The sequence below is a fragment of the Nuphar pumila genome, chromosome 13 (assembly GCF_984573655.1).
Source record: "Nuphar pumila chromosome 13, dmNupPumi1.hap1.1, whole genome shotgun sequence".
NCBI lineage: Eukaryota > Viridiplantae > Streptophyta > Magnoliopsida > Nymphaeales > Nymphaeaceae > Nuphar > Nuphar pumila.
The window spans coordinates 100,138,575-100,158,717 of record NC_143261.1 but is presented as its reverse complement, the minus strand read 5'-3'; the positions used below and the strand labels follow the sequence as shown (position 1 = coordinate 100,158,717).

The 20,143-nt window shown below is 39.2% G+C and overlaps 1 protein-coding gene across 4 annotated transcripts in view; it reads left to right on the top strand.

The window, feature by feature from the left end:
- LOC149819446 (protein SWOLLEN 1-like) overlaps window positions 1-18,469 on the top strand; it is a 66,424-nt gene extending 47,955 nt beyond the window's left edge. For 2 of the 4 annotated variants that reach the window (XM_089984895.1, XM_089984898.1), the window contains 13 exons: window positions 1,239-1,654; window positions 1,771-2,071; window positions 2,141-2,231; window positions 2,326-2,384; window positions 2,496-2,603; window positions 2,698-4,565; window positions 6,659-6,767; window positions 6,911-7,091; window positions 14,448-14,515; window positions 15,362-15,477; window positions 15,632-16,498; window positions 17,879-17,975; window positions 18,049-18,469. In XM_089984895.1, the coding sequence (XP_089841021.1) occupies window positions 1,239-1,654; window positions 1,771-2,071; window positions 2,141-2,231; window positions 2,326-2,384; window positions 2,496-2,603; window positions 2,698-4,565; window positions 6,659-6,767; window positions 6,911-7,091; window positions 14,448-14,515; window positions 15,362-15,477; window positions 15,632-16,498; window positions 17,879-17,975; window positions 18,049-18,074 (4,307 nt within the window). In that variant the 3' untranslated portion in view covers window positions 18,075-18,469. The remainder of the gene's footprint in view (window positions 1-1,238; window positions 1,655-1,770; window positions 2,072-2,140; window positions 2,232-2,325; window positions 2,385-2,495; window positions 2,604-2,697; window positions 4,566-6,658; window positions 6,768-6,910; window positions 7,092-14,447; window positions 14,516-15,361; window positions 15,478-15,631; window positions 16,499-17,878; window positions 17,976-18,048) is intronic. The other 2 variants (XM_089984897.1, XM_089984896.1) reach the window with 2 other exon arrangements.
- Window positions 18,470-20,143: the final 1,674 nt, after the last annotated feature.

The following is a 20,143-nucleotide window of genomic DNA, read 5'->3' as shown; positions in this document are numbered from 1 at the left end:
CCCAATCCACCACTTGTTTTCAGCATGGACGTTGCGCGCGTCTCCATCGACTCGAGGACCACGAGTCGGCCTTCGATGTAGCAGATTTTCTTGGGCCTCCGTCATCATGTCGATCATCTGCATCATCGGATCTTCGTTGACGGTACTCGATTCCTCACGCTCCTCGTTCATAGGATCGTCCCTCGTTTCTTGCGCCATGCCGCTGACGAAGGAGGAAACCTGGTGCTCTGATACCTTTTTGATGCAGTGAGGGAACCGAAGTTTTCGCTTAATGGTTGTCGACGTTGTCGCTCTTTGAAACAACGAGAAAATCAACGCTACCACGCTATGGACTAACGTTGATGCTGGTCTTCCAATGCACAGCCAGTCGAGCAGCCACGAATATTCAAAGGAAACGTGAACCCAGAAAATCGGATCGATTGATCCAATCAATAGTTTATTATTGATTGAGAAAGACTACAATGAATCAAGGCAACGTAACTTGCAAAAAAGACTGAAAACTGCTGTAACGACTGGAAACAAAACAAAAGAACATAAATACAGATATTCAAAAGGCTGCGGTAGGCTGAACGTGACAGTAAGAAAACGCAGAGAAAGAAAAGTATTCCCCACTGCTGCAAAACTGACGTGACAGAGAAATAACAAATTAAAGAAACGGAAGGAAAGCAAAGGGTGAAAGGAACCTCAGAGTAAAACAAAATCAGTCCCCTTCACGCAACACTAAACAGGGTATTAATAGGTTGCTAATGGATCTGGATCTCGGGTCCAGTCCCTGGACCCAAGACAAACTCGATGCTGCTGACGTGCTGGAACGCCGTTGACGTGTGTGTGCATGCTTCAGACCTTCGCTCGTGGTCGGATCCATCATCTGGGTCTGATCGTCCATCCCATTGGCGTCGGCCTGGGTCACGCTGTAGGGGTCCGGCCTGGTCCTGCTCTGCATCATGCGTGCACACACACACACACATACAGAGAGAGGGAAACAAAGACATAGTGAAGTTGGACTGCATTTCAACTCACATGTTATTCACGTCACCTTCTCTCTTAATCTTATTCATGCTTGAGTGCCGGTCCCAACTGGTAATATGGGCTGCAGTCTGGTTTGAATCCAGAAAGGGCCTTCAATGCTTTGGCGTCCATATTTAAGATCCATTTACAAGTTTTAGTCTTGATTTAACTGCTGTGATGAACATGCAAAAAGCCTGTTGAGTGTCACATGCATGAATTGTTTTTCACAGTTGATGCGCTAGACTCTATTGAAGGTAGCTCTTGCAAGCCTGAGTCGTTGAAGACTGGTGTTGGTGCCACCAAAGCCGATAATGATGTTGTAAGTTATGTTGAACTTGATTGTGGTTCACCTACCATTATTAGTTGCAGTGAACCTTGTATAAGTGAGGTTGAGTACCATGATGGTGAGAAGCAGTCCTTGGCTCAGATTCCTGTTTCTGGAAATGTGTCTTCTGCTTCTGTCAATATCACTGGTCTGTCTGATAAACTGAAAGCAACTGACCCAAATCCTGGCGGGAGTGATACACCAGAAAGTGACAAAAGTTTCACATTTAAGGTAGGAAAAATGGCAGATTCATGTGTGAATGAGAAAAATGATAAAGGCTGGAAACCGTTTCCTTCTGTTGAGCCTATTGAATTGTTCCAGGTAGTTGCTCATTAACTTGTCATTGATTGTTTCACATTTTTGTTTTTCCACTTTTTGGCCTTAATTTATAGACTGGAGTACTACTAACAACAGTTTTCTTTTTGGTTTTTCATTAGAGCAACCATATGGGATCAGGAGAGGGGATATCTCATGGGACTCATCAAGTAGGTAATGGGAAAAAGATGAATGAAGCTGGCAAAGATCATGGTATGGGTAAAAGCAGGTCAAAATCTGGTACTGGAACTGAAAGGGTGACAATCAATAAAGGAAAGCCGTCAAAACAAACATCATCCACCAAGCCGACATCCTCAACTGCACATGATAAAAATGTGAGCAATGCTTCATCTGGTCCTGGCAAAACTTTGCTAAGCAGTCCAGTGCAAGTGCAAGAGGCACAAAAAGTAGCATATGTAGAAGGTAACACTACCAAACCATACTCTATGACAATCGTCCAAACATCTAATCCATCTGCTTTGAATGCGTTAGCTTCTCCCACATTGGCATTGTTTCAGCAGCCTTTTACAGATCTGCAACAACTGCAGCTACGTGCACAGATTTTTGTATATGGATCTTTATTGTAAGTTGTTTCATTTGTTATGTGTCAGTTTTCCTAGCCATGCCTATGGTAGTTTGTGCTCTTGTTGGTCTAATAAGTTCTAGCATTATTTCAGTCAAGGTATAGCACCAGATGAGACTTGTATGATTTCAGCCTTTGGTGAAGCTGGGAGAGGTTTGATTTGCAATTTTTATTCTAAAGCGCCCATTCTTGCTAATCCAACTGTGCTTTCCTGACATTTCCAGTTCCTCATACTGATGTTTGTGCTTTTTGTGTGGCAATCAGATGGTGGAAGGAGCATGTGGAAAAATGTGTGGCGTGTGGCTGTAGAACAGGCTCTCAGTCAGAAATCTTTGCATACTAGCCCTGAGGTCTCTCCCATTGTTCCCGCAGGTGTGCTCTTTTCTCTATTTCATTCAAGTTATTGGAGATGCCACACCCACATTTTTTGGGAGTTGAACCCCTGACTGACTGGGAAAATGTAAAGTTTCAGGGATGAGAGGTATTGAGCAAGCTTCCAAGGGAAACTCTGTTCAGGGTAAATCCCCTGTTATTTCTGCTGGTAGGACATCTAGCAAGGTTTCCCCTGTCACTCTTGTAAATCCTGCAGTTTCTCTGCCTTCTCCAATATGGGGTATGTCAACCTCATCTCGTGATGTGGTGCAGACCAGTAGCATAGCAAGGGCCTCAGTTATTGATCCTCATCCAACTTTCACACCATTACACCTCTACTCATCTCCCCAAATAAGACCTTTTACAGGACATCCCAGCTCTTGGCCTTCTCAGGTCTCCAATCCTGTCCCCTGGATTTTGTCTCCTCATACAACTGCCCTGGGTACTGCTTTTTCCATGCCAGAAACTGTTCAAGTATCTGCTATTCGAGACAATCCTGTGGTAGCATCTGTCAGTGTCACTTCTATTCCACTGGTTACATCTAGTCCTTTGTCCTCTGCTTTGAGTTCCCCATTAGCCTCTGTAAATGTTCCAGCAGAGGTGAAGAAGACTGCTTCTACTTCTGGTAGGCACCCTTCTGCAGAGCAAAAACCAAGGAAGAGGAGGAAGAGTGTGCCAGTGCCTTCAGAGGACAAGCAGCTTTTATATGTTCCACAATCGCAAAAAGGGCCAGGATCCCCAGCAATAATTACTAAGCACATCTCTGCACCCATTTCCCTTACTGCACCTACCACACCATCTGCTTCTGTAATCGCTGTATCTAAAGTTACTTCTGGTGTTCCTACTTCACCTAGTCCTCCTGCAGCACCACCCTCCTCAAATTATCAGATAATATCTGGTAACGACACTCAGAAAAGAGTTATTTTGTCAGAAGAAGCCTGCAGCCGAATTGAAGAAGCGAAGCTCTGGGCAGAAGATGCTGCAGCACTCGCAACTTCTGCTGCCAGACATAGCCAGGAAATATGGAGTCAGTTAGCTGTACAGAAGAACTCTGGACTTGATACTGATGTTGAAGGCAGGCTGGCCTCTGCAGCTGTTGCAGCTGCTGCAGCTGCTTCAGTTGCTGCGGCAGCTGCAGCAGCTGCTAAGGTTGCATCTGATGCGGCATTGCAAGCAAAACTGATGGCTGATGAGGCACTAACAAAGAAAAAGATGGTTACTGGTGGTTCTGGTACTGAAATTGGCATTTCTAAAGTTAGGAAATTTTCTGGAAAGTTTACCCCTCCATCAGTTTTGAGAGGGAAGGGGAAACAAGGCAGCTCCATTTCTGTTACCGAGTTTGCAAAAGAGGCTGCAAGAAAGGGCGTTGAAGCTACTTCATCTGCCCTTAAAAGAGCTCAGAACTTGGATGCAGTTGTAAAGGCTGCAGAGCTAGCTGCAGAGGCTATATCTCAAGCAACTGCAGTTGTTGCAATGGGTGACCCTATCCCATTGACATTGAATGAATTATTAGAAGCTGGCCCTGAGGGCTATTGGAAACATCAAGGTGTCTCTGGGGAATATTCAGCAGGACCAAAGGCTGTGGAGGTAGGACAACCATCTAACAGGGATTCTGGAGAACCCAATAGCTTGAATGTGAAGGCTTCGTCTAAAAAAGATTCTGTGCAAGGTGCTGAAGAGAGGGTCATAAACATTTCTAAAGAATCAGTCTGTCAGTCAACTGAGAACCGCAGAGAGCTGGTAAATTTAGCACCTCAAGATGTTGCCATTATTGAAACAACAGCAATACACCAGAAGAGAACACAGAAGGTTTCTGATACCTGCAATACCATTGGATCCAACCTGTCATCAGAGTTTGAATCAAGAAGCTCTTCCATCCCCATCCAATCTGAAGGACCTGAAAAATATGTGCAAAGTGAAACTTCAAAGGGGAATTCCATTGAGCAGGGATCACTTATTGAGGTGTGTTTGATCTGTTAATTTAATTCTAGGTTGGCAGTTTATACATGCATGGATACATACACATGTATATAACATACATACATACACACATGCTCACATACTATGTATAATATATATATATATATATATATATATATATATATATATATATGTGTGTGTGTGTGTGTGTGTGTGTGTGTGTGTGTGTGTTATTGCGTGTGCGTGTGCGTGTGCGTGTGCGTGTGCGTGTGCGTGTGCGTGTGCGTGTGCATGTGCATGTGCATGTGCATGCAAAAGTGTCTAAATTCAGGATTCTTTGTCCCAACTATTGTGTTGGTTAACACATGGTTCTGTATTAGTAAGCATGAGAATAAGAAAATTTGTAGTAAAGAATGTAACTTTCAAACAATTTTAAATGGTTTTATAATTTCTCTTTCCAAAGAAGCAGCTTATGCTTAAGAAAATTGCTATAATGGACTTGTGAATTCAAGGCATTCCCATGGTCTATATGGTGTGTATACTTTGTACCTTTGTCAGAAATGGAATCCTTGGATAATTTTGGATGCGAGAAGCTGGAGAGGTGGCTTTCTAATGATCAACAGTTCTTCTGGACCCATGAAATGCTTGATGATTTTTGGTGAAAGATCAAGAAAAAGTAATATAAAAATGAATTTTGAGTTAACTCCGTTCTTACTCTTTTTGTTCATCAAGGGGCCTGAACAAGTCAAGTAATCAGTAATCACAACAATGAGCTGATTTTATTGTGAGTGGCACATTTGGAAGCAAGAAAAAGTCTCATAGGAAAAGAAAATTTTGCCTATGAGATGTTTTGATATGATCACTTTTCCAAATGAAATTTTTTTGCTTGTTTGTGTAGCATGAGAAAAACAGAGTGGAAAAATGTGAGAAAATAACAGAGAGGCCTAAAAATGGCAGTGGGTGGGAGGAAGATGAAGATGGAGGAAGCTCTTCCTATGGCAGCCCATGGAATGAGATGCTCTAATGCAAAAAGAATTTTTGATAGGAAAAATTCCTCCACCCCTCCCCCCGTCTCAAGTGGAAGAATTTTTCTTATAAAAACTCAGACTTTTTATAAAAACTTTTCTTTAAAATTTTTTCTCTCACTTGTATTTCGCATTTCCAAACGTCCCCTAAATGCATAAACTGTGCTAGTTGGGGAATCTTTGCAAAATTTGGTGAGCCAAGGTATACCAAGGGTAAAAGAATAGGCTAAGGAAAAAAAGGAGGTTGTTCACCAACTGACTGCATGATGTGGACCAACTGACTTGTTTGTTTAGTAATTTTCTGAGTCATTGGGTTTGCTTGTATATTTTGAACCTTCAAATGCCAATCTTTTATTGTATTGGAACAGTTCATGTTTGATGTTGTTTCAACTTCTACCAAGATATCAAATTTTGGTCTTTTAGCTTCTGTTGTCATATCTATTATTGTGGACCAACTGACTTGTTTGTTTAACTAATTTTCTTTGAATCATTGAGTTTGCTTGTATATTTTGAACCTTCAAATGTCAATCTTTTATTGCATTGGAACAGTTCATGTTTGATGTTGTTTTAGCTTCTACCAAGATATCAAATTTTGGTCTTTTAGCTTCTATTATCATATCTATTATTGTTTTTATTTTCTGCTGATTTACGAATGGTTTTTGAAGTCTCATGTTTTTTTCCAACTAAAAAGTTTGCTTTGCACCTGGTCATTTGTGGAAGCTCTTTTAATTCCCAGTAGTTCTCAGCAATGTTTCTTTTACATATTTAACATTACCTTTGGAGTTCCATGAACTCGTTTGCTTACTAATGGTTTATAAGAGTTTTCTTCTTTCATAGCAATGCTCATCTTGCTCATCTGCCTCCTAGTTTGTAAAACCTCCTTTAATACACAGTAGTTCATAGAAATGTTTCTTCTTCATATTTAACTCTCCCTCTGTGTGTGCGTGTGTATTTGCATGTGTGTATGTAATTTATTTGTTTCTTTTTTTTACCTGCTCATTTACATAGGTGATTCAATTTATTGTCGCCCTTGCCTTTCTGGAACATTGTTTTATCAGATATGTATTGTTTTTGGTGTTTATAAACCTTTTATGTTGAGTACAATGATAGGTTATTTCTGACGACGACGGTCTCAGAGCGGTATGGTTCTCAGCCAAAGTGTTGGAGGTAAAGGATGGAAAGGCCCACGTGTGCTACAATGATCTTTTGTCTGATGAAGGTACTTTTTAAAGTTTGGAAACTATGATGCGTCTGTTTCTACATGTACCATTACTTCTCAGTAGGCATGTTTCATGTAGCTATGGAATTCAGGGGTGTGGGCTGTGGGACCACATTAATAATATTCTCTTTTAATGCAAGTAGGCCCAGGGAAGCTAAAGGAGTGGATACCTCTTGAAGTTGCTGATGGCAAACATCCCAGAGTACGCATTGCTTATCCTATGACTGCCATGAAATTCAAAGGAACGAGAAAGAGGCATAGAGCAGCTATGGGGAACCATAACTGGTCTGTTGGTGATCATGTTGATGCCTGGATGCGTGATGGGTATGAAAGTGTTTTATGTTCCATCTTTTTTCTGGACCGCTAATGCCACTTTTTCTTGAGATCTTGCATTCGTGGTGCTGAGATCTATACTGGTTTCCTTGGTAGATTACATTTTGGATTTTAATGTAATTTCAGTTTGTCAATGCTTTTCTTCTTGGTGTTTTGTGCTTCATGTTGCATGAACTGTTATTGTCTAGGTAATTTTTCTATACACGTTTGATCTTTCCATTTCCATTTATATTTCCTCTGTTATATGTATTCTGAAGGCTTGAAACTGACTGTTCCAAACATGTTTTCTGAAGATCAGTTGATATCTTCATCATTTGAATTTATATAATTGGTTTGTCTATGCACATGGCTGCTTCGGTTTTGAATATATGTCTTTAAGCATCAAACTTAGCTTCCCACCAGCTTTATACTTGACCATAACTCCACTGCTGAAGCGAGATGCCCCCCCCCCCCCCCCCCCCCTCAAGTACTTGGTGAGAAGTCACTAGACTAAATAAAGTATCTGATGCAATTTTCCAATCACAACCAACAGGTACCCCACAGCCATTTCTCAAGTGCACAGAGTGCCACAGTTACATGGGGTTGGCATCAACTGCTTCTTACTGGTTTATAGGTCATTAAAGCTGCTCTGTGTATGTCTGTCAAGCTTAGTGTTCTGCTATTCTATCACCTGCACCATCTTTAAATTGGGGTTTGAGTCTTATAGGTTCTCCTTCTTCTTCCCCTGCAGTTAGGGACATACTTGTGGAAGCTATTTTGAATTGATTAGCGAACCAAGTGTTGAAAAGAAATATTTACTATTGCTAAGCATCTTTTCATTATGAATCAGCATGCTACACAATCCTTATTCCATGGGACCCACTTATCTATATCTTTTCTGTTTCCCCATTGAGCTGGTACTGCTTGTTAAAATGTAAAACTGTACATATATGTATATATAATAATATTATATTATTATATATATATAAATACATTTTTAATTTCTTTCTTTTCTGTATTTTTTTTTCCTTTATTTTTATTTTTTTGTCTTTATGTCATCTAGTTCAGTTTGAACTAGAATGACTGTTGCTAGTCAAGTCCTGTCCAGACTTGACTAGCAATAGAGCTGTTGGACTGACACAGTCCAACAGCTCTAAATAGAGCTGTTGGACTGTGCCCAACAGCTCTATTGAGTCCTCTTTCAGCTGTGTATATAAAGGGGTGCAGCCCCTCTTGTATTTTACCCCAATGCTTCTTAAGCAATTGGTTTTTCATATCAATAAAGAATACATTTTTATTTTTATTTTGTTTCCAGTTATACCCTTTTTAAGGGTTATGCTTTAGTGTCATTCTTGACACTTGCTCTTGTTAATCAAAGCACGTGTTTCGAAAATCCCCATTTCATTTCATGGTATCAGAGCCGCGGAAGTACTAAATCTTGAGGAAAAGCTGCCTCGGTTTCCGTGCCCGTTTGCAAAAGTGTTCGCCAATTGAAGAGAAGTGTTTTATCACTTCATTGGAGAAGATTTCACATCTTGTTGTATTGTTTTTTTTTCTTTCTTTCTCATTTTCCTTCTTGTTTCTCTTCTATCCCTATTCTTTCTCTCCTTGTAATCGATGGATGACAATGATAAAGTCACCATCATGCCTATGAAACTAAGCGATACGAACTATGTAACATGGGCTTCAATCATGAAGCACCATATATGGGGAAAAGGCTTATGGGGGATTGTGGATGGTTCCGATTCGGAACCTAAGCTATCTCTTACTAAAAAGGAGGGAGATAAAGAGGTCCCTCTATCGGAAGAAGAGAAAATCAAGGCTATTGCCTCATACGAGAAGAAATGGAAAGAATGGAGAATATCTCATGCGAAGATAATGTCATGGCTTATCAATAGCGTTGACATTAAAAAATGCTCAAGTCTTGCCAAATTTGATCATGCCGATAAGGCATGGGAATACCTTAAGAATATGTATTCCCTTAAAGATATTGCACACGTGTGCAACCTCCAAGAAAAAGTTCGAATGATGACACAAGGAGACAAAACTATTCGTGAATATTACAATGGGTTGTCCGAACTTTGGGAAGAACTTTCCCTTTTAGAACCAAAGTGGCATTGTGCCGAAGACATCGAGCTTCATCAGAAACAACTCGATGCTGAACATTTTTACCAGTTTATCACTGGATTAAGGCCGGAATTTGAAACCACTAAATCGGCCCTACTTCACCGGGGAAAAATTCCTTCTATTGTTGAAACTATTGAAGAGTTAACAATGGAAGAAAATCGTCTCCAGAAAGGTTCTTTAAAAATTGAAGATGATTCCGTTTTAGCCGTGTCTAGACCAGGGAATCATGTTCGATCATATAGGCCTCCTCACTTTAACCGACAAAATGGTGACTATGATAAGAAGAAAGTTATTTGTCATCATTGTTATGAACCGGGACACTACAGGCCACAATGTCCCAAACTTAAGGAGCTGAGAGAAAAAAGAGCTGCAATTGCTGGATCGGAGCCTAAAGATCAGGATGCACCAGTTTCCCTGGCCCAACTAATGGAGATTCTTCAGCCTCTCATCAAAGGTGCCTCTTCCTCATCTGAAGCTTCAACCGGCGCAGCAGCCTCATCTTTTTCTGATCTAGGTAAAATTTCTTGGCTTCTTGACTCTGGTGCATCTTTTCATATGACCCCAAATAATCAAAGTCTATCCAAATGTGTTAAAAATAAAACAAGTGTGTCAAAGGTCTTTACTGCTGCTGGGACTTCTCTTGAAATAGAAGGAATAGGAAATTTTGAAAAAATTATAAAACAAAAAAATTTTTTATTTCAGAAATTAGACATGTCCCCAAATTAAATTTAAATCTTTTATCTGTATCTCAAATTTCTGATTATGGGTGTAATATTTCTTTTTCTTCTCATGGTTGTTGGGTACAAGATCGCCAGTCAGGCAAGCTGATTGGGGAAGGCCATAGAGAAGGAGGACTCTATTACATGGTTTTTTTGGAAATGCCGAAGAAAGCTTTTTGTTATAATATTCAAAAAATAGAGTTGGAACTGTGGCATAACAGACTTGGTCACCCACATATAGCCAAAATCCAACATTTTCCAAATCTAGGGAAATTTTGTAACTCTGAATCATTTGATTGTAAAGATTGTATTCTCGGCAAAATGAAAAGATTACCATTTCAGAACAGAACCTTTTTCTCTTCAAGACCACTTGAATTAATACACTCGGATGTTTGGAGTCCTGCACCAGTAATTTCTAAAGGAGGATTTGTTTACTATGTTATTTTTTGTCGATGATTTCTCCCGACATACGTGGATGTACTTTCTCAAACATAAGTCTGAAGTATTTTCATACTTTCAAACTTTTCATAATATGGTTAAAAACAAATTTCAAAATGATATTACTATTTTTCGCACAGATTCAGGGGGAGAGTTTTTATCCACAGATTTTCAAAATTATCTTAAATTGCATGGCATCACACATCAAAGATTTTGTCCTTATACACCTCAACAAAATGGACTGGCAGAACGAAAACATCGCCATATTATAGAAACCACTAGGACTTTATTAATAGCAAATCAAGTCCCGAAAGACTTTTGGGCAGAAGCTGCCTTAACTGCCACATATCTCATTAATAGGATGCCATCTTCTTCGTTACAAAATATCACTCCCATTGAAAAACTTATGAACATTTCTCCAGACTACTCTAGACTAAAAATATTTGGGTGCAAATGTTTCATATTTACTGACAAAAATGATAAACTTTCCCCTCGTGCGATTCCCTGTGCCTTTTTAGGATATGCTGAAAACCAGAAAGGTTATAGATGTTTTGACTTCAAAAATAATAAACTATATGTGTCTAGAAATGTTTCCTTTCTTGAAAAGGAGAGCTTCTTTGATTTTAGAAAATTAAAAGACGTCACTGAGTACTCTTTTTTGCTAGATCTAACATCAACATCTGATGAATATGACCTTGATTGTAACTTTGATGATGATCAAAGAATTATTGATCTTAATGTTGAAAATGAAGAAGTTCATAGAGATACTAGTATTCAATATTCCAGGCGACAAGAGTCTAATACTCCATGTCCACTTGAGAAATATTCTAACATTCCAACTAGACAATCATCCCGAATCTCGAGGCCTCCAGAAAAGTTTGTATCATACGAGTCTTTCTCACCCACATATAGGGCAGTTATTGCATTAATTCACTCATATGAAGAACCATCCACATATTTTCAAGCAAAAAATGATATCAAATGGATAGAAGCCATGAAAGCTGAATTAGATGCACTTGAAAAGGCTTCTACATGGAATATTCAAGATCTTCCTCCAGGGAAGAAAACTATAGGATGTCGATGGGTTTATAAAATTAAAACCAAGAGTGATGGTACTCTTGAAAGATATAAAGCCCGTTTAGTAGCCAAAGGTTATGCCCAAGAATATGGGATTGATTATGAAGAAACCTTTGCTCCGGTGGCTCGTATGACTACTGTCTGAACCTTAATTGCCTTAGCTTCTATCAAAAAATGGTTTGTTTTTCAAATGGATGTCAAAAATGCTTTTTTAAATGGAAAACTAGTTGAAGAAGTATATATGGAACCCCCTCCTGGTCTAAGTATTCCTAAGGGTAAAGTCCTTCGCTTAGAAAAAGCTCTTTATGGACTTAAACAAGCACCAAAAGCTTGGTATGATAGGTTTAGTCGTGTTATGATTGATATTGGTTTTCAATTCTGTTTAACTGACACTGCTTTGTTTATTAAGAATTCTGATGCAGGGATCATTGTGCTTCTTCTCTATGTGGATGATATGATCATCACCGGAAGCGATAAACAGGGAGTTAAAACAATCAAAACACTTCTTAAATCTCATTTTGAAATGACTGATTTGGGCTTGTTGAGATATTTTTTAGGCATTGAAGTTGCTTATTCTCCTAGAGGATATTTATTATCTCAGACTAAATTTGCTTTTGATATTGTTTTCAGGTCTGGTATTACTGATGATAAGAAAGTGGACACTCCAGAAGTTGTTAATGTTAAAATGAAGATTGATGATGGAGAACTTCTTGCAGACCCTACTCCTTACAGACAGCTTGTCGGGGCACTTTCCTATCTATCCATTACCAGACCAGATATAGCACATGTTGTTCATACAGCAAGTCAATTTCAACATGCTCCTACTTCTGTTCATATGGGAGCAGTCATGCGTATTATCAGATACATCAAGTCCTCTCTTTCACGAGGACTTTTCTTATCTTCCTCCTCTTCTCTTGATTTAATTGCATATACTGATGCTGATTGGGGAGGTGATCCCAATAACAGACACTCAACCACTGGCTTTTGTGTCTTTTTAGGGGAATCATTAATCTCGTGGAGGTGTAAAAAGCAGCAGAAGGTATCTCTCTCATCCACCGAAGCTGAATACAGAGTCATGGCAACCACAACCATGGAAGTAGTTTGGCTCCGACGACTGCTTGCTGACATGGGAGTTGAAGCAACAAAGGCTTCACAAATGTGTTGTGACAACAAAAGTGCGATCTACATTGCCAGTAACAGAACATTCCACGAACGCACCAAACACATCGAAATGGATTGTCACTACGTCAGAGAGGAATATCTACACGGGATAATTGATCTGCCATATGTCACTTCAGAATATCAGTTAGCAGACTTCTTTACAAAGCCTCTCGCTGCTCCCCGATTTCACTTTCTCTTAGACAAACTTTCGCTCATTGTACCGTAAGTTTGAGGGGGAGTGTTAAAATGTAAAACTGTACATATATGTATATATAATAATATTATATTATTATATATATATAAATACATTTTTAATTTCTTTCTTTTCTGTATTTTTTTTCCTTTATTTTTATTTTTTTGTCTTTATGTCATCTAGTTCAGTTTGAACTAGAATGACTGTTGCTAGTCAAGTCCTGTCCAGACTTGACTAGCAATAGAGCTGTTGGACTGACACAGTCCAACAGCTCTTAATAGAGCTGTTGGACTGACACATTCCAACAGCTCTAAATAGAGCTGTTGGACTGTGCCCAACAGCTCTATTGAGTCCTCTTTCAGCTGTGTATATAAAGGGGTGCAGCCCCTCTTGTATTTTACCCCAATGCTTCTTAAGCAATTGGTTTTTCATATCAATAAAGAATACATTTTTATTTTTATTTTGTTTCCAGTTATACCCTTTTTAAGGGTTATGCTTTAGTGTCATTCTTGACACTTGCTCTTGTTAATCAAAGCACGTGTTTCGAAGATCCCCATTTCATTTCACTGCTGTTGTTTCTTGTCACCACTTCATATGAATTGAAGTTTCCTGATCAGATATGCATCCAAGATTGTCTAATGGAAGAGGTATAGGTATGTGGGGAGCTTAAGAACACCAGACCTTGTATCTCTCTGTCTTATGTTTGAGTCACCTTTCTTTTGTTTAGCTTTACATGATTCTGATATAGAGAACATGGGATATGTCAGTTCTGATATTTGAGGTTTATTCAGGCAGAATGCTTTTTGTTGTGCTGGTTATTTTTATTCTTATTCTGGATATGAACTTAATTGGTTCCTGCAAAGTGTTTCAGGGAAGGAAAAAGAAAGAGAAGATTTCTGAAAGGGAGTTAAATAGAAAAATATTGCACATAAACAGAAGAAGCAAACACCAGAAGTTAGAGTCTAGGGAAGAAAAATGATGTTATGTTTTAAGTTGTATATAACGCAAGTGCAAAACCAAAATGGTGGGGCTAGTGGCAACACCAGAAGAAAGTAAGCTGCAGTTTGTTGGCAATGCATAAAACATAAGATTACTATCTAGTTATCTGGAATAGGCCAGTGTAGGTAATTCTACTTGGAGACCTTCAAAAGATGGGACTTGATTGGGAAGTCCACACTTGACTCGATCTTACATTTCCAATATTATTATTTATGGTATGATCGTTTGTAATCCCTGTTAAAGGTAATCTGGTCATTGTGACCACATATTCCCCCAAGTGCAAATTTGATTTTTTATGGTGACATGTGGCATGTCCCAGTGCTCAATTTGAGATGTGCTTGGTATAGACACTGTTATTTGCCCAGCTGTTCCTTTTTGTTTCACAAAAAGGTCATTTTTCTTTTTAGCTTACCAAAAATTTTCTGCAAATTATTCTCCATTTCTACTTAGATTTTATACCAAGATCTTCCCTTTGCAGCAGAAATTTCTTTCCTAGTGTTAATGCTCTTGATTCTGGTCTATATATAGGTCATGCTTGTTCTTGCCCTCTACATATTAATTTTCTTTTGTGGATTTTTTTCAGATTTTATTTAGTTAGTATTTGTTATTTTTTAGGTTATTAGTGTCGTATTGAATGCATGAAATTTTTTTCAGATGGAGGGAAGGGATTATCATAGAGAAAAGCAAAGAAGATGAAACCAAATTGACAGTTCATTTTCCAGGTAATGCCAATAATATCTACTTTGCTATTTTTATTCAATTCTTTGCAAACACATGTAAAAGATTTGGTTAGCTTGTTTTTTAATGTATTTGCTATATTGTATGTGAATTAGGGGTGTCAACGGGTCGGGTTTACCTGGACCCGACCTGAACCAAACCCTATAGGGTCCGGGGTATGGTGATAAATAAGAAGACCCGGGTCTGGACCCGAAGGTCTGATTAATACATGGACCCGGGTATATAGTTTGTAAAATTTTATACCAGGCCCGGGTTCCGATTCAGACCTGGAATTTTCAATGTAAAAATGATAAAAAATATGGTTTTACCAGGTATGGTTCATGTAGTTCTTATCGGGCCTGAGTATGGTTTTTCTTATAGTGGACCCGATTAGACCCGGGTCCAGACCTGATACCATACCCGAAAATCAGGTCCAAGTCTGGTTCCACCTGGGTCCGAACCAAACACGACCCGTTGACACCCCCTAATGTGAATGAGTATAACTTTTACTTACTGCTACTCATTTGCGGTAGCTTCCTACTTTTAAACAAGTGTCTTTCGGTTCAATATTGAGTTCAACACTCCCGGTTTCAAACTCCAATAGCTTTTTCGGGAGTTTAGTTATGCATTCATTTAGCTAGCACAGGGTTTTTTCTTAACTATATGAATTACTTTCTACGTGATTCTTGGACTGGATTTGTACCAGTATGTTATGTTCTTTTGCCTGGTTTTTACTTTGTTTATATTTCTTTATGCTCTGTTTCTCCATAAAAGCCATATTGCTATATATCTTAGTCATGAATCAGGTCATCTATGTTGAAACTTATTTGCAATTGGGATTGTATATGCAGCTGAAGGAGATAAATCAACTGTAAGAACCTGGAATATTCGACCATCTTTAGTTTGGAAGGATGGGCAGTGGGTTGAGTGGTCAAGTTCAAAAGAAAGTACTAGTTGGGTTGATGAGGTTGCAACTGTCCTTTTGTATTAGTTGGTTTTAATCGTCCCCTTTTAATGCAAAACATAACAGTATTTGATTATTTTTACTTTTGAAATAAAAAGTTGGGACATGTTCATGTTAAACTGATATCACTTTTTATTTTTCTGGTACATGTTAATAGCCGGGTGATGCTCGAATTGATAAACGACAAAAATTGGATCGGAAACTTGAAAATGTCGCACAAATTGAAAAGGGAAAAGTGAATCTGTCAAAAACTACTTTTGATGGCTCCATGAAACTTCAAGAGTCGACATCATTTGTTTTAGCAACCAAGGACAACTTTTTTTCTGTTGGGAGGAGCACCACAGAATATAATAACCCTGCTGCAGGGAGAGTAAAGCGAACTGGACTACAGAAGGGAGGACCAAGGGTGGTGTTTGGGGTACCTAAGCCTGGGAAGAAAAGGAAATTTATGGATGTCAGCAAGCACTATACTGCAGAACAAGTTGGCAAGGTTGGTGAAACAAACAAGGCCGTCAAGTTTGCCAGGTATTTGATGCCACAAAGATCCTCTGGGAGGAAAAATGCTTCCAAAGATGGTCTAAAGGGAGGTCGAGTAACTGACACAAAGTCCAAAGATGTTAAATCAGGAAGGTCACGGGGCCTTCAGAGCAAACCTGAGAAGGATGGTTCATCAGTTTCTGTTTTGCCTTTAAGTGGGGCTATTGGGGTTGATCCTGTACCAAATGTGCAACCTTCTGTTATCCATGAAGACAATCCACAGAAACAGAACGGGATGGAAATTGGTTTTTTCCCTGACGTTCCAAAAGTATTAAGTGCTCCAGGTGAGCAGAGTTCAGGTGTACTTCCATCCAGGACCAGGTCCTCTTCAGCTGTAGATTCTAGGCAGACACCTAAAGTAAAGCTCACCTCTGCTGGTGAAAAGCTCTCTTCTGATGAAGGAAAGGATTCAGCTGCTACTGATAGTCAAGGAAAGATTGCTTCTGAGCCACGGAGGTCTAATCGAAGGATTCACCCAACCTCAAGGGTAATTTCTTTGGACTCGTTAATTTTGTTCACCTTTCGGTTTTCTCTTTCTATGACTAAAATTATAATTATGCGTCTATTTGCACAAATATTTGTAATTGTACTTTTCTCTTTTAATGTGGATCTAGAAAGATATGGTATCTAATCGGGTTTAATAGCAGATAACTTCAATGCTGGCCCTAGGCTCTTTTCTTGTGTGCGTGTGTATATAAACCCACTGACTTGTCACAGCTGTGAAGAAAAAGTAGGAAAATTATATTTAACCATTTGCATTAGTGTTGGCACATGTGGTATAAAAGCAGAATAAGTGTTACTGTAACATTGTGTCAGCATATTGATTATATATTGCTGTTTTCTTTGCATTGTTCTTGAGGATTGAGTACTATTTGAGCTCGGATAGAACTTGGCATGGATCCACCAAACAGGTCTAATAATCATAGTTGGTACTGTCAGTAGGATCTGAGGTCTGGTTTGGGTAGTTGTTCTGCATCTGGCTCATTTTGTTGAGCATGGATAAAAGGGTTCTTTCACAGTAACGTGGCATTCTCTACATTGAGGAATATGCAGTTAGATGCAGCCTGGATCCAGATGTCTCTGCTCTTTTGCAGCCACATCCCTGCCTTGAGATAATTGGGAGATTGACCAGCCTTGTCAGACGAGGTTGATCTGTTACCTTTGAGATGTTCCATTGATCCCATTCTTTCTGTTTGGCAATGCTACCCAGGTAGGGTTTTTTTTTCGCCAGACTACTTTTAGTTTCATATTCTTTGGTGGTCTTATCTTTAATCTGCTTTGATCCAGGCAAGAATTCTTGCTAATGAGAATGCATCCCTGGACCTGCATTTCACATGTTTGCTTGAGACGTGGAAATGTGTGGAATCCCTCATTCTATCAATTTCTCAAAAATTGCACTTTAGCCTTCTGAATGGGAATCCCCATGACCTAATCTTAGGTGGTAATGTGAACCTAAAAAGCAAAAAAATCAATTTTGTGCAAATCTCATTCGTCCATTTTTTTAGGAGCCCTAACCGATGACAGTACCTATCCACCTCTTGTTTCCTTTGTTAAAAGAACCATTGACACAAATTTGCTTTCTTATCCTTCAGTTTCTTATGTATGTATTTTTATGGATATTGACACTCCATTCTGTAATGAAATTGCTGAGTTGGCTACTTACTACCAATGTTCAACCCTAGGTCTTTGTATTACTTCCACCTGCCTGGCTTGTAGGTTGTTTGTTTTTGAGGTTTGCTGGGGCTCCAGCTGCTTTAGATAATAAACTGCATAAAATTGATAGACGGTATTATAGTTCCTGGGTTGGTTGGTCTGTTTAAACATTGGTTGGAACTTGGAACTAACTCCATGGTACCTTTTTCCATAGCTATTGGAAGGATTACAGAGCTCCTTAATTATAACCAAGGTTTCTTCCAGTGGTGTGCATGATAAGGGCGACAAGTCTTGTAACTCCTCTGCAAAGGGTAAGGCTTCACCATATTTGCTTGATTTAACTTCTTTAGTGATTAACCGTTGAATTGACGTTTATTGAACCAGGGAACAACCTTGGTTTACAGAAATAGGGCCATTCAACAAGATTGGGATTTACTTGTCATCAACTGATGAGGTAAATGCAGGAGGAATACTGCTACTTTAATTTACAAGATTAGGATTTACTCCGTGCCATCAATTGATGATGAGGTAAATGCAGGAGGAATACTGCCACTTTAATTTATTGTGTACATAATGTTAGCTGTAGGTGACCAAATGCGGAAGCCCTGTTTTTTGGGGTGAAACAGTTGTAAAATGAATTGTGCATGCCATAATCCTTTCTTTCTTTTCATATGGAAAATTTCCTCTTTCATATGATATTGTTTAGGTGCAATAACACATTCACATGCAATTTGACTTGCTGTGCGAGGATACTACTTTCATCTGTCTATGATAAAGATGCCAAGCTATGTGTGCTTTTGTGATTCTTGTGTTTGTAGGTACATTTACAACCTGTGTATGTTATGTATTCCCCTCGTTCTTGTTTAATGTGTTAGCAAATTGAGAAGTTATGATCAACTTGACCTGACTTGGTTCTGATCAGTGTTTCACTCAGTCGACCTGGATGATCACATTGACTCCCCTTTGGTTCGCAGGCCTTGGGCCACTCCAACTCAATGTTGTCAGTATCATGCAATCGGCCTGAATTGGCTCAAAATCAATGCAAAACAGGCTCATTTGGCTTATTTTTCAAAAATGCTTAAAAACCATTAAAATTATTTTTTAAGTATTTTAATACTTAATGGACACACCTCATCCTCTAGTTGAAAACTGGCCGATTCAGGTCAGAATCAGAATCGGCCAATTCCCTGAAGATTCATGGCCGATACCCATATTGACAACATTACTCTGACCGAGTGCAACTCAATATTCTTGCATTTCACGTGGACAGCACCTTTCGTGGAGAGACCTGTTTTCGCTTTAGGCAAATAGCCATTTCAAAATAAGTTTGGCACCAACTTCCGTTACACAATATTTTGTAGCTTTTAAGTTAGCTTAAAAGCGTTGCTAACTAGGAATTTTGGCTTCAGAATCTTTTAAACTGAAAAGAGTGCAGAAAGGCAGTCTAGATTATGGTTGGAGAAATGTTGCTGCATCTTGTCAGATGCCGCTTGTCTGATTGGCTCCTGCAGCAGGAGGCAATTTCTACGGAAAGCGTCACCGTTTTTTTTCCTTTTTCCGTGTGGAATGCACGCACCAAGGCAGAAGTGGAGCCCCACCCGGAGGGAAACTTTCAGTAGTCTTGGCCCTGAATTAACCGGGAACAGCATCCTAAACACCATGGTTGAACTCTTTTTAGCCGTTAATTTTGCAATCCCTCTGACCTGATACACTTAATTTTTCTCTATAACATGGCAAGGCCTTGGATGAAAACATCGAAGTGTCCTGATATTTTCTCAGCAAAAACCCTAGTCAGGAGTTCTGATGATCAGAATCTGACAATCTGGAAATTAGCAAAAGAGAAGACTATAATACCATAAACTTTTGTGACCCGGTATCTGATTTATAATAATAAAATTTGATCAGAAATTAGTCGGATAACACAAAGCTAACAAGGATTGGACACTTCGTTCTCACGAGTCTCCTTTGGCTGCCAATTTTAGTTATAGATGTTGCAATTACCGCCAGTGAAAGCACGAGGGTATGCATGCCCGGAGACAATGCTGTATTGTATGCTAAGCATGTTAACTTACAGTACACCTCTTCATGCTGCCAATGACCAATATCCGAGTATAAGCGCTTAACAAAGAACAAGTCCCTCAACAAGAACTAACTGCACCCACCTCAGGCGTCTGTACATGCAAAATTTCCTCATTTCTGTCATTTTGAAAAGCCATCACAATGTCCACAAAAGATTTCGTCCCCCACTACTCTTTTCATCACTTCTGTCCATCCATTCCCCTGCTTTGCAAGGTAATGGACAAATAGCGTTCTGCTTAATTTTTCTTTTATAACCATCTCCTCTTGCTCTTGTTTGCACTCATGAAAGCCCATTTGCACACATAATCCAAACAAGTGGACGCTAACTTCTCTCATCTTCAGCATAGGATGGAACGGCGGACTCGGTCAGTGTATAGCTGTTACTAGTTGACCCTACAGT